This window comes from Drosophila innubila (assembly GCF_004354385.1).
Source record: "Drosophila innubila isolate TH190305 chromosome 3L unlocalized genomic scaffold, UK_Dinn_1.0 0_D_3L, whole genome shotgun sequence".
Classification (NCBI taxonomy): domain Eukaryota; kingdom Metazoa; phylum Arthropoda; class Insecta; order Diptera; family Drosophilidae; genus Drosophila; species Drosophila innubila.
The window spans coordinates 15,274,570-15,287,927 of record NW_022995376.1 but is presented as its reverse complement, the minus strand read 5'-3'; the positions used below and the strand labels follow the sequence as shown (position 1 = coordinate 15,287,927).

General features: G+C 39.6%; 3 protein-coding genes across 4 annotated transcripts; 1 reads left to right on the top strand and 2 right to left on the bottom strand.

Annotated features, from left to right (window-relative positions):
* The first annotated feature begins 351 nt into the window (after positions 1 to 351).
* Positions 352 to 4,352, top strand: LOC117788042 (OTU domain-containing protein 5-B). Of its 2 annotated transcripts, none has more exons than XM_034626700.1 (8): positions 352 to 1,290; positions 1,358 to 1,425; positions 1,491 to 2,022; positions 2,084 to 2,240; positions 2,315 to 2,517; positions 2,572 to 3,134; positions 3,198 to 3,412; positions 4,071 to 4,352. In XM_034626700.1, exons 1-8 carry the CDS (start codon positions 1,144 to 1,146, stop codon positions 4,163 to 4,165), a joined length of 1,980 nt encoding a protein of 659 aa, XP_034482591.1. In that variant the 5' UTR covers positions 352 to 1,143; the 3' UTR covers positions 4,166 to 4,352. The 2 variants fall into 2 exon arrangements, with proteins under 2 accessions (XP_034482591.1, XP_034482590.1); XM_034626699.1 differs by having other exon boundaries at positions 1,488 to 2,022.
* A 776-nt stretch (positions 4,353 to 5,128) lies between these two features.
* Positions 5,129 to 6,126, bottom strand: LOC117787939 (ficolin-1-like). Its single transcript, XM_034626577.1, has 3 exons — positions 6,031 to 6,126; positions 5,385 to 5,977; positions 5,129 to 5,322 (listed from the first exon to the last, which is right to left on the bottom strand). Exons 1-3 carry the CDS (start codon positions 6,097 to 6,099, stop codon positions 5,196 to 5,198), a joined length of 789 nt encoding a protein of 262 aa, XP_034482468.1. The 5' UTR covers positions 6,100 to 6,126; the 3' UTR covers positions 5,129 to 5,195.
* Positions 6,127 to 7,405: 1,279 nt separating this feature from the next.
* On the bottom strand, positions 7,406 to 9,323 carry LOC117788582 (transcription factor SPT20 homolog). The gene is made up of 3 exons (XM_034627370.1): positions 8,729 to 9,323; positions 8,516 to 8,667; positions 7,406 to 8,438 (listed from the first exon to the last, which is right to left on the bottom strand). Exons 1-3 carry the CDS (start codon positions 9,321 to 9,323, stop codon positions 7,509 to 7,511), a joined length of 1,677 nt encoding a protein of 558 aa, XP_034483261.1. The 3' UTR covers positions 7,406 to 7,508.
* Positions 9,324 to 13,358: the final 4,035 nt, after the last annotated feature.

Genomic DNA, 13,358 nt, shown 5'->3' with positions numbered 1-13,358 from the left:
AAACAAAATATCGGTATGTTAGCTCAACTGTTTTTAGATGATTTGTTATGCTAATTAAATGGCAAATATTCGCAAGCACAGCTGTGTTAACAAATATTTAACTCATTATTTGTTTTGTATTTATTAACGCTATAAAGTGAAATAAAATAATACTGATCAACAATTGCTATTTATTTTTAAAAGTAGGTACTGCGTCATTCATTAAATAAATTCACACATCTTTATTAAAGCTATCGATAAGTTCGATAAAATAATATCGCTCATTGAGACACTTGTCGTGCAACAAAAAGTAAATAGGGCAACTCTGCTATCAGATGTTCATACAAGCTGACTCAATGGTAAATGCCTAAAAAATCCCAAAAAAGACAAGAAGAAGAACAACGTGCGCATCTGACAAATTTGTGGCTGGTGTAAATAAAAATCGAACTGACCCAACTTGTCGTTAACCGTTTTCTATAACAAAATCAAAACATAGTTGCATAAAAGCACAATAAATATTGAGTGAGTTATTTGCAAGGAGCAGAGCGCTTAAGTAAAACGAAGTAGACAAGCAAAGTGTTTAATTAATCGTTTCTGCAACTGTGCGGAGACAAAGGCGATTGCGAACAAACAGCACACATACACATATGTACAAACGCACAGACAAAAACACACACATACTCACGCACACAGATACACCTAAATGAAAACCTTAAAATTTTCACCATTTACGCTGGCTATGAATATGATTTCATAGCTTGTGCATTTCAAAACTGAAATAAAGCGACTGAATTTAGCAACAATAACAGCGATAGCAAAAACAACAACATTGACGACGAAGAAGAAGTGACTGCAATAAAAAGAATCTCAAAAGAGAAGCACCCAAGCAAAGGAGAAGCATCAATAATTGCCACACGGACAAAGAACTCGGTGCAAAAGTGAATACTAAATACACAGAAATACAAAAACATACACACACATAGGCAGCAGAAAATCTAATTCTGAGCTGGCCAAACAGCAAAGCGAATTCCATTTTTACATATACATATGTCATCAACATTCGCACAACAACATTTGGAGCCGAAGTGAAAAGAAAGCAGACGCAGCGTTTTTTTTTAAGACTCGCTGATATTTGTTATTTGCGTGGTATCTAACAGCCACAGCATGACTATTAAGCCAGTTAGTGCGCCAAGTGGCAAGCGTGTCGTTGATGCGGATGCCACAGAGGCGCATGTCGCTGGCCAGGTGGTTGTCGAGCAATCTGTTGTCAACCAGGCACATCGCAATGTCGTTATCGATGGACATGGTCAGGTGAGTAACTAATCTCTCGAAAACTTTAAAATATATTATAACCTGTGACTCCCTTTCAATCACTCAGAGTCCTCAGCGTCGTGGCGAGGTCTACGAGGAATTGTCCCGCACCCATCGTTGCAGCCCACACAAGAGGTGAGTGCAAAGTCAATTCTTAATTTGGAACTACTTTATTCCATATATAATTGTTATTTTAGCAGCTCTCGTTCAAAGCGTCGCGAGCATCATGACAGTCATGCCCACCATCACAAGCGGGATCGCTTAGAGCGGGAGAAATTGAATCTGAATCATGTGTCGGTGGTGGGTAGCGGTGTTCCCGGCGTTGCCAACAACAGTCCGCATGCCGCTGTGTCAGCTGCCGCTGCTACATCCGTGGGTAATAGTAGTCCAACGGCTGTGGGTCGCAAATCGCCAGAGCATTTGGCCAGCGCACCCAAGGCACAAACACAGATGACTCCAGCGACGGCGGCTGCCAATATGCTCAAGGCTGTGGAGGAGACGTTCTCTGGCTACAATAGCGGCGATGAGCATCTGCAGCCCAAGGAGCGTACCATATCGATCGAGGAATGGCAGCGTCGCGACGATGAGTTTGCAAAGTGCATGGAAAAGCGTGGCTATGAACTGAAACCCGTTGAGGAGGATGGCGCCTGCCTGTTTCGCTCAATATCTCTACAAATCTACGGAGACGAGGAGATGCACGATGTTATACGACAGCACACAATGGACTATATTGTAATTATATACATTTTTTCGGCTTATCAATGATTCTAAAGTGTCGTATTGGCTTTTCCAGCATGAGAATCGCGAATACTTTGGACAATTTGTCACTGAAGACATCAATGGGTACATTCAGCGTAAACGAGCACGCGATGCACACGGCAATCACATCGAGATACAGGCCATATCAGAGATCTACAGTCGCACAGTGGAAGTCTATTGTTATCAGTCGAGTGAGAAGTTATACTAGCACATTTCTAAACTATTTTATTAAATTAATGTATGTATTTTCGATTGTATTTCTTAGCTCCCATTAACATCTTTAATTCGGAGCAATCGCAGGCTGGTTACCCGCCGTTGCGTCTTTCCTATCAGAGAGGCTCGCACTACAATGCCATACTAGATCCCTACAATGCCACTGTTGGCGTCGGCTTAGGCTTGGCTGGTTACAAGCCCGAGATTCAGACAAAGGAGGCAGTGCGTCTTAGCGAACAGCTGGAAATTGAGCAGGTAAATAAACCACAACTAAAACAGACCTTGCACTTATCATCATTTCTTTGCTAGACCATGTTTGAGGATAAGCTGAAGACAACAGACTGGGAAGCCACCAATGAGGCCATCGAGGAGCAAATTGCACGCGAATCCTATTTACAGTGGTGCCGTGATAACATGCAGCGCTCACGCAGCAACAACACAGCCGCCGGCTCGACTACATCATCGACAGTGACCTCAGCGGAAGCACTGACCGATTCGGATGCTTCACCTTCCAAGTACTCGAGTGATGGATGTGGCGGCAGCAGCAATAATAATAACAATGGAAACAACACAGCCGTAAGCAGCACCAATGTCAGCGATGGCACAACCGTTGGCTTTACGCTATCGCCGAAAAGTCTCAGCCAATTCTCGCACAAGCTGCCGCCCGAGATGAACGATCTGGGTGGCTATGAAAGTGATGCAACGGACATGAGCAGCACCAGCTCGGTGGGACATTGTGGCGGCGGTGGCAACTCCTCGCCCAATTCAGCAACTGCCCAGCGTGCCAATAAGCTATCCAAATCGCAGCGTCGCAGCAATCCCTTACGCAGCAGCAAGAAGCGTCGCCACGAGGCGCGTGAGGCAAGCAACAAGTATGTAAATCTGGTAACAATCTTTACAAATGTTTTTCACACCTTTCTTTGCAACACCTAAAGCCTGGAGACACTCGAGACGCCGTTACGTAAGAGTCCCAAACGTGATGCAGCGCCAGCCACACCAAGAGCTCACACCCCGGAGGCGGAACAGCGACCTTGCACCTCCAAGCAGTCATCCCAGTCGCCGCCAAAGCGCGTCGATGCGCAGACAACGCCCAAGCAGAGTTATTCTAGCTTCTATCAGGAGCTGCTAGAGGCATCCTATGCCAATGATGGTAAGCAAATGCTGGACTTGTTTGTTATTAATCTAGCAAGTTGAATTCATCATAAAAATTTTATTTGAGATTCTAGAATGCGAAGTTACAATTTAAAAAAATTTTGGCATGAAAGGGAAATCGCAAATCGCGAAAAACCACCACACCCACAGTTTTAAGATAATTCTGTTTTAATGGCAATTAACGCTGTCTATTATCCAACTGAATCGCATAAAAATTTGACAAGTAGAACGACAGTTATTGCGAATTAATGTTTCAAAGCAAAACAAGTATTTTCTTTAAAGTACTTTTATTTATATTGAAATAATTAGCGGGTATCCTATGGTTGGAATCTCGACTGTAGCCTTTCCGACTAGTTAATACTGTAAACATTATATTGAAGTTACAAAGGTCAGTGTGATAGATAATGTTGAAAAATTCTTGGGTCTACAGAAAACAAAGTCAATACCGACTATTTCGTAATCATATTAAAATGTTTATTAAAAGCTTATGAATTATTCAAAGGTTCAACTTTTTGTAAGCCTTACGTTAGGTTTAGTTTGGGTCTTATTAGTAAAGTTTGATTTATAATGTTTAACAGTTTAAGGGACTAGAATGAAAATATTTCAGAAATTCCGCATAAATCATTGTTACTTACAATTTCTCATTTCGATTTTAGGTATCAATGAGAGCGAGATGCTGCAGCAGGCTATTCAAATGTCCACACGTGATTATATCGACGATCAGAAGCGGAAATATTTCTGTGGACCGTAAGACAGGAAAGTGTCGGAGTGCTCCGTCTAGTTCTTTTGTACAGTGATTGAAGTCGTCATTTTCGCAACGAAAACGAAACACAATAAATTAACCAAAAACACACACACACACATACCCAACACACGCACGCACACAGATGCTGTACGAGTAATAATAAAAATTGTTGAGTGATGAAGCGGCTGCAGGACTTGCATGTCTTGGGCGCCTTGCAATTGTTGGAACACCACACATACACATACACACACCCACACACATCCACATCTCCATATATATTTATATATGTTTTTATATAACTGCATATGTTTTGAATTAAGTAATATTTCGTTAGATTTAAAATCTGGCTGATTCGAGAAGACATTCTTTGATAAGGCTTGACTCAAATCCGCTTATCTCCTCCTGCGATCTAGTAATATATCCTTCCTTACCATGTCCCTGCTCCACCTCTGCAATGCAGCAGTCACTCCTTTATATTTGCTCTACTTTTAAATTAATCTAACGCGTATTTTGTTATAACTTAAATTTAAGCTATACGTGTGCAAGGAACATATGCAGTATAAAAAAGAACAGCACGTACATACGATATAAAATACATGAACGCTATCTATACATATAAATACAACATAAATATACATAAAAATACACGAATTACATAAATTAAAATACATGAATAATTAATTATAATTACGTTATAATAATATTGATTACTTGATTGAATAAAATAAATGGTGCATAAAAATAAACATAAATCAACGGAGTATTATTACTACTACTTTATATATATTAAACATATCTATAATCCGAGTGAATCTTCCAGAATAAATAAAAAATTTTGTTACATAACGAGAAATATTTAAGGATATGAAAAATGACGAGATTTGAAATCTGAAATTTTAAATTTATTAATTTCAATTAAATTAATTTTATACTATCAAACTACTATCATTGACAATTCAACTTCCATGCGAAATTTTACAGTAATTCATTTATTTACTAAATTCCGAACAAATATAAGAACAAACAACGTGAAAATTTATTTTACAGACATTTTTGGACGTATGAGCATCATAACACTACTAAGAGGATCCAGATCGTCCCAATAGATAGAGCGCGAATCATTGTATACAGCTCCACCCATATTGTATTTGCCATTTAAATTACTGACAAAAAAAAAAATTATATAATGAAATATTAAGTTAAAGTATTTGATCAAGTTCTTTACCAGGAAGCACACATATGATACCACCATCCACCATGATTTCTTTTAGCGCAGTTTCCATTCCTCCAAAGATCGTTATCCCTATCGAATGTAGTGAACTTCATGTTCAGATGCCAGAATAAATCATTTCTAGCAGTGCCAGAGAAATTTCCCAATGAGCTTAACTTATACTGTTCATCCTCGCCAGAGATTACAAAATGATCGTAATGAGCATAGGTGACATATTTTCGTAAGTCTTCTAATTGTATATACAGCTCGTGATGCTGATTGGCTGTCAATCGATGGATCTTTTCCAAACCAAGAAAAAATTCAAAATCAAATGAGCCAAATCCCTCACGGTATGCGCTCCAATTCCTGTAGAAGTCTTCCCTCGTTTTCTTTTTGTCCCATATATCGTAAAGCTGATCTCTTGTACCAAGGCTACGCCTTTGGATAACTGTCCACCCAGGACCTGCTACCTCATTGTCACAAAGCACATCGAAGGATTTTATTCCGGGAGCATCAATCTTGTGAACACCAGAAGCATTTACAAAGGGCAGGCAACCTGTTATCGATTTTTCTAGCACTTTCTTATCACTTGTTTCATTCTCTAGGATCTGTAATTGATACAATGATAATAAGGGATTAACTGTCACTTGGTATTCCTTACTCCATATCCTTTAGCTGTTGTGGCTATGCAGAGGATTAGAATCAAATACTCCGCCCAATTGAAATTCATTTTTCCACAAAACTGCACTCGACTCGAGCAAAAAGCGACTGAATATAGAGTTTAAATGTAGCATGCAAATCAGCTTGGTGCTCGCTTTTTTATACTATATTCAATATATTGAAGTTACAAAGTTCAGAGTAATAGATAGGGCTGGGAAATTCTTGGTTGTACAGAAAATTAAAAACAATGCAGATTATTGATGTGGCTTATCGTAATCAGCGTTCAATATATAAATATGTTTATTTAAAGCTAATGAGTTGCTTTTGAAATCTTACCACGATTACAACTTCGACTTCCTCATTAAAGTGTGCAAATTTCTCCCGTTTTTTAGCAACCAATTAAAAGAATAATCAGGTGTATTTACAAATTTTTTAATCGGTGTTATCAAAAGTTTAAGTACATTCATAGTATCTAAATCCGTACTTACATCTAAATTGCGCTTTGTTTAGGTATTACGAGTAAATAAATAGTTTACCGCATTTACACCGTTGTTCATATCATTTACATATTCATAGAATTCATTTTATACAAAAATACATTTCACTAAAATACACGATTCGCATATAAAATTATAATTTCTTTGTTGTCTTAAAGTACTTGTGGAAAAATGGGCCGATTGCATAACAGATCGGCGTTCTGGGACCTACAGTTTGAGTTGTACGATATTAAAAATAAGTTTACTGACATGGATTTAATAAATTAAACTTGGAAGCAGATGCGTTTAAGGGAAAATTGCGAAACTTAAGAGTAAGATTAAACTTAATGTTTGGGGTAGTTTTCGATGCTACATAATCCAATAATTATAATATTATCACTGTATAAATATTTAATTGAATTCGTAAATTATATCGTATCATATCGTATATCGTAAATTATATCAACATTTATCAACATCCGTGATTAAACCACAGATTAACCTCACAAGTGCTTATGAATTAGACAGAAATATGCTAAAGTTAGGATTAAGTGATGGTTGGAAGTTAATCAGGTTTATGGTCCCAGCTTTTTAGCACTTTAATGCCCTATTTTGTGTCACGTCGTTGCCTAGGAATAATTGTACAGTATTGATTAGGATCTCTTGAAAGAGAGCCCTACTAATTTTTGCTATTGCATTGCTGAATATCGTTATAACGATAATCGATGTTAGGAATAATATTACAGTGTTCATGAGGATCTCCGGGAGGAGAGTCCTACAAGCATTTGCTATTGCATTGCTGAATATCGTATACGATATTCGAATATCCGATTTGTTTGAGTCAATTAAATGATGTGGACCGAAAGCATGGGTTTGTTTTAGCCAAAAATATAATTTCTTACAACAATTGTTGCATGCCGCAAGGCGTTTCGAACGAGAGACTGATGGGGGAGTGGTTCATGTTTTGAATTTTGATTTAACTGACTTTACAAAAATCATTTGGCTAATTTATCATTTGCTGTTGTTGCTGCTGACCTGCTGTCTGTTGCTGTTGTTGTTGCTGCTGCTGCTGCTGCTGTTGACTGACGACAATGTGATGTTGCTGTTGTTGTTGCTGCTGCTGCTGTTGCTGTTGTTGTTGCTGCTGTAACTGCAACTGCTGCTGCTGCTGATTGGCATGTTGCACGGCTGCCGTTGTGGCAGCTGTGACCACAGGTTGCAACATGCTGGTGCCGTTCTCACGCCTCACATGACTATTGAGCTCGGCTTTGACCCGTCTGGCGATGTGGGAGCGTGTGTGTTTGCGCAGATGATCCTTGCGATAGAAGCCCTTGCCACACTCCTGGCACTGATGCCGCTTCTCACCCGAATGGATGACAAAGTGCAGACTGAGCTGCTCCTTGCGCTTGAAGGCCTTCAGGCAGACGGTGCAGATGTAGGGCCGTTCCGGATTATGCGATTGCTTGTGTCGCGTGAGGTGATCCTTGCGTTTCAGCGATGCCTGGCAGATGTCGCACACGTAACGTCGCTCCAGATTGTGACCCACCAGATGCACCTCGAGCAGCTCCGGCTCAGGGTATGCCACATGGCATTCGGGGCACATGTAGAGTGGACTGCCATCGAGGGCGGTGCTCATACGGATCTCGCCGGGACGCAGTTTCGGTTTACGCTCCTTGGAACGTTTTTTGCGCTTCTTCTTTTTGGTGCCACTAACCGCTGTCGAACTGCTTGCAACAACTGCCTGCGTCTGCAACTGCAGCGTTGCCTGAGGTTGCTGTTGCTGCTGTTGTTGTTGCTGTTGTTGTTGCTGCTGTTGCTGTTGCTGCTGCTGCTGCAACGGCAGCTGCTCCTGCTGAGGTATGCTTATGGTTGTGGTTGCACCAATGGTATTGATGCCAATGGCTGCTCCTGGTCCCGTCTGCACCTGCAACACCTGTAAGCAGCAATTGCAAGTGTTTAATTTAACTTAGATAACTTAGTATAATTAAAGACAAAGATCTCTTTACTTACCACATTCTGTTGGTTCTCTTTTTTGATCGTCTCCGCGGAGTACTTGAGAAAGTGGTGCAGCGACAGCGGCAACGTGTTGGCTGGAAGATGCGAGAGGTAGTCGGCGACTGTGGTGCCCGGAGTGATCGTCTGCCAGGAGGTATTCTGTAGCACTGCGAGGACAAACAGTTAGCCCAATGCGGGATCTTAGGGAATTCTCCGAAGTAAACTCACCTTGTTGTTGCAGAATGGCGTTGCATAGATCCTGAGTCAGTTCCTGCGGTGCCACCACCTGTTGTTGTTGTTGCAACTGTTGCTGTTGTTGTTGTTGCTGCTGCTGTTGTTGCTGCTGCTGGCCGGAGCTGCTTGCCTGCAATGCATCCGCTGCGCTCGTCGTGGCACTGGGAGCATAAACCGTTGCATATTGCGGCTGTTGTTGCTGCTGCTGCTGCTGTTGTTGTGTTGCCGTTGCCACCAAGTGTCCATTGTATTTATCACCTTGCAACACATCCTCCTGTGCGCTGCGAAACTTATTACCGCTGCTGCTGCTCTGTGCGCTGGCCATGCTCGGTTGGCTGAAGTGCGTCATTGCCACAGCGGATGCAACCTGTTGTTGCTGTTGTTGCTGCTGCTGCTGCTGTTGTTGCTGGTGCTGTTGGTAGCGATTGTTGCTGCCCCCGGGCTCCTGTTGCTGCTGATTGTTGGCCGCTGCAGCCACATCGGCATCGGCGACGGTCACAGCCGCAGTCACCGTCGACACCAGCGGCGCCGTCGTCGTCGTGAACTGCGGCAGACCCGGAAAACTATTTCCAAACGGTGTGAAATTCATTGTGCGTCAATTCCAGGCTTTCTTGACGTATTCCCAAAAACTAAAGATTCAATTGTGCGTTGAATACGAAGCAACTGCAAATAAAATAGAAACCTTATCTTAAGATGTAAACAAAGAAGTAGGGATCAATATGAAATCGATCAATATGATATTCTCCATTAAAATCTTATCAGTTTAAACAAAATTAATTATATTTGAAATCTCATCAGGCCTTATAGTATAAAGCTTCACAAGTATAAATTGAATTACATTATAAAATATCTATGTTAATTTTGAAGTGATTCTAAAGAGTCTATAGTATGTATAAAAACCTATGTTTATGGGTGGGGAACATCTATCATGAGGTAATATCCGTATCATCTGGAATAGACTTGAAGGCTAGGCCAATTTTACTGCTCAATGAAAAGTGAAAACGCAGTCGCTGTTATTATTTTGACTGTCCAAACGCGCACCCACACACACACATACACACACGCACACATACGCATGTGTACATATGCCGGTCGCGTGAGCAGCAACAAAAAGAGCGGCAAACCTGCGCTCAATACGAGAAAGGCACGAACACAAACTACAGTTAGTTCGCGAGTGTGCACACTGCTTCACAATCAATTGGAAATGACAGTTAACAAAACTAACTATAAAATAATTATTATATTGTATTTACTATAACAATAGAAAACGAGTATATTGATGCTTAAATAATATTTACATTTGGTTAGCTTTTAGCAGTTAGGCAAGAAGAAATCAATTTTTTATAAGTAGGTAATTTTCTTTTGTAACCATCATAAACTTTACCGTTAGACAAATTAAAATTAATCAGTTTAAATTAAACATCAAATTAAATCAGTGATCGCCAATAAGTGTTATTATTTTTAAAACAAAAAAAGTAAATACTTTTATTTTTCGATCAAAAAACAAAATTATGAAATAATAATTAGATTGTAATTTTATTTAAAAATAATAATATAACTTTTAATTTAAATTTTTATTATTAATATCTGAAATAAAAATTAAAATCTGAAAAAATTCTACCACTGTGCGTCTGTTTTCTTTTAGTATGTCGGCAACATTGAGATTAGGTTAGGGTTGTCCTGCAAGCGTACAAACACATGCATGTGTATTTGTGTACGTAATTTTGTAACAATAGTTTTGCATAAACTGATAAAAATAGTCTACAAGCTGTTTATTAATTTTTTTATTTATTTATATATATTGCCATTGGAAAAGTAAGCGAAAGCTGTGCGTAAGTGTCCCGTGAATGTCAAGTTGCAGCCATATCGATTTTCACTAAGTACGCAAATTAGTGCCGTTTTTAATTGAGAGAGCAATACAAATACAAATACCAATACAAACACACACATACACACAGACACGCACTTTTCGGCAGCTGTCGCGATATTATAAGAATCGAGGACATCTTTTTGAACTGTTGAAAAATGGACTTTCACTTGGAAGCAGCAGCAGTATTTTGTTGTACATTTTGGGTTTATTTTTCGCGAACGCGTGACACAATAAATGGCAAAACTCTGAAAGGCAACAGAAAGGCGCGCTCTTCGTTTACAAAGAAAAGCTGACGGCGACGCCGACGCTGACGTCGCGGCCGATCGGCTGGGCAGCAGTGTGAAAGTGCATCCGATTTGCAATGTATTTTGATTTACGTTACTTTTTTTTCATTTTCCGTCCCACACCCTCATTCACACTCACACACACACACATACACTCACAAGCACACCATATTGCTGAGAGTCAAAAGGAGATGCCCACGGCATTTATAAAAGGACAAAAACTGCTTGTATTGTGTTCCTGGCTAGGCCGGGTAAATATAGAGTATGGTGCCCAAACTACCGTTGCAGTGTCTGCGCTAACGTCGCTGCGACTGCGGCTGGTGCAGTCCTCCACATGCAGCCCCCACCACAGCGTCTATGTCTGTGTCGGCTGCCGCACTCACGACAGGGCCACCTATTGGCGTGTGGCGTTAGTTTGTTACTGACCCGCCGCCATCTCGTTTGTTCACTCCCAACTTCTCTCCAGTGAGCCGCTCGTATGTGTTTGTCGGTGTGTGTGTGTGTGTGCGACAGACACGAGACAAAAGCTTCGTGCCGACATTATTATACTTGTGTGCATGTATGAGCTAGGGACGAGAGCGAACAAGACTGAGAGCGGTACTCGTCGCTCTCTTAAAGTAATTGCCAAAGTCAATGGGGCTTAGTTGTTGGTTCTTCAAACCGTTTTAAAGCAACAACAAAAGACAATAAGTAGTTGGTAGTAAAAACTAATTATATTCTATAATATAAATTAAAGTGAAATGTGGGTATTTACTTATTAATGATAGCACTATAGGTAAGTAACTATTCTGTTAAAATTGTAATTATTGAAAAGTAAATAATTAAGCTTATTGGGGATTTCATTTGCGCAAAAATTGTAAAGGTGTACCATTTCTAAGATTTTTATTTTATTCATATTTAAAATTTAAATATATAAAAAGCTAAACATAAAATGAAAAGCTATACTTTATAATGAATTTAAAATTCTGTACGAAACTAATGTAAATGATATGCTTTTAAATAATTTAATTTTTAATAGAGCGTTACAAACAAAATGAATAAATTTAAATGCTGTTCTATAGAATTCTTTAAAATATCGCTATGTACAAATGGTTGTTTATATCTCTCGGTTTTCTCGGAATTGTGTTATCTTCTCCACAGAATGGTGAATATTTCAAGGTCTTTAAAAAGACTCTCAGTGAAGGTAATTTTTTCAAAGACAACTTTGAGGTTATGGACGTATCTTGCGCTGCCAACGAGGAGGTTAGCTGTCTGATCATCAAATGTCCGACTGGACAGAGTTGTCCTGCTGAAGATTTCTGCTATAATCCGAAGTGCGTCTGTCGACGGGGCTATCGTAGAGCCAAGGGGGTATGTGTCAAGAAGCTAAGAGGAAGGACCTATGATCTATGATATCCGTAATCTATAATTTATAATATTTTCAAAATGTGTATTATATAATCAACAGTCAATAATCTATATTATATAATCTGTTATACTTCATTCCTAAACTTTTCTGTTCAATCTATGATCTTATTTTTTAAATCTATAATATTTTGATTTAATCTTTGTTCTTTATTCCACCAACTTAAGAGAACCCTTTTAGAGCTAGGATAAATGTAATCATAAATTAATCTGTTAACTATAATTAATATTCTGCAATCTACCTGCATCTTTAATCTATAATTGAAATCTTTATTTTTGTTTAATCTATGGTCATTAAATGTTGTCTATTCTCTATGATCTGTAGTCGTTGTGATTAGTGTATAAAAATAGAATTTAATCTATTAACTTTGATCTATACTCTGAAATGTATTTGCAATCTACAATCTTTGATTTTTAATCTCTTTTTCATTTTAATTTTTAATGTATACCTTTACCTATATTTGTTTTATCATATAGTATTTATATATTTTTTAGGTCAAGAGCTGCAGTATTTACAGGGTATCTTTTAGTCTAATTTGGTTAGGTTAAGTAAGGAAAGCGTCTATTCAGATGTGGGTCATGGATGACTTCAATTTGAATGCCACTTTTGTGGCAAAACAACTTGTGTGGCAAACAGGTTCACTGGCCACACAAACACAGTGTTAACGGATTTGCATATGAGAATGCAGGTGGGAGTAAATGTGAGGGCAGTTGTGGCACGAATGGTGTGGCAAAGATGCTGCCGTTTGTTGGCACACAAAGCCAATCGACAAAATCAGGCCACGCACACGACGCGACGTTAGCTCTGTTAGCCATAAAGCAATGCCAATCCCCCCCCACCCAACCAAGCCTCACATGCCCCCTTGTCAGGCAGAGGTAAATGCACTCTGCACTCTGTGGGGTCGAAAGAAAGGAACGAAGAGAGTGGGGGGGAGAGAGTTGCAATCGGCATCGAGTAAGAACCGAGCACACGACATTGCCTAGAGTTGGGAGAGCGGCAACGTGCAACATTCTGCGGTTGAGGAAATGCCGTGTTGCAACTCTCCCGTATGCTCAATCTGCATGT

What these genes read in the sequence shown, in the direction of transcription:
- LOC117787939 (XM_034626577.1), bottom strand. Translation starts at nt 6,099, where the DNA reads ATGAATTTCAATTGGGCGGAGTATTTGATTCTAATCCTCTGCATAGCC. An exon ending in CAACAGCTAAAGGATATGGA is followed by an intron (nt 5,978 to 6,030) that starts GTAAGGAATACC and finishes TATCAATTACAG; the next exon opens with ATCCTAGAGAATGAAACAAG. An exon ending in TATCATATGTGTGCTTCCTG is followed by an intron (nt 5,323 to 5,384) that starts GTAAAGAACTTG and finishes TTTTTTTGTCAG; the next exon opens with TAATTTAAATGGCAAATACA.
- LOC117788042 (XM_034626699.1), top strand. Translation starts at nt 1,144, where the DNA reads ATGACTATTAAGCCAGTTAGTGCGCCAAGTGGCAAGCGTGTCGTTGAT. An exon ending in AGCACACAATGGACTATATT is followed by an intron (nt 2,023 to 2,083) that starts GTAATTATATAC and finishes TGGCTTTTCCAG; the next exon opens with CATGAGAATCGCGAATACTT. An exon ending in GGCATCCTATGCCAATGATG is followed by an intron (nt 3,413 to 4,070) that starts GTAAGCAAATGC and finishes TTTCGATTTTAG; the next exon opens with GTATCAATGAGAGCGAGATG.
- LOC117788582 (XM_034627370.1), bottom strand. Translation starts at nt 9,323, where the DNA reads ATGAATTTCACACCGTTTGGAAATAGTTTTCCGGGTCTGCCGCAGTTC. An exon ending in CGCCATTCTGCAACAACAAG is followed by an intron (nt 8,668 to 8,728) that starts GTGAGTTTACTT and finishes TTGTCCTCGCAG; the next exon opens with TGCTACAGAATACCTCCTGG. An exon ending in AAGAGAACCAACAGAATGTG is followed by an intron (nt 8,439 to 8,515) that starts GTAAGTAAAGAG and finishes TGCTGCTTACAG; the next exon opens with GTGTTGCAGGTGCAGACGGG.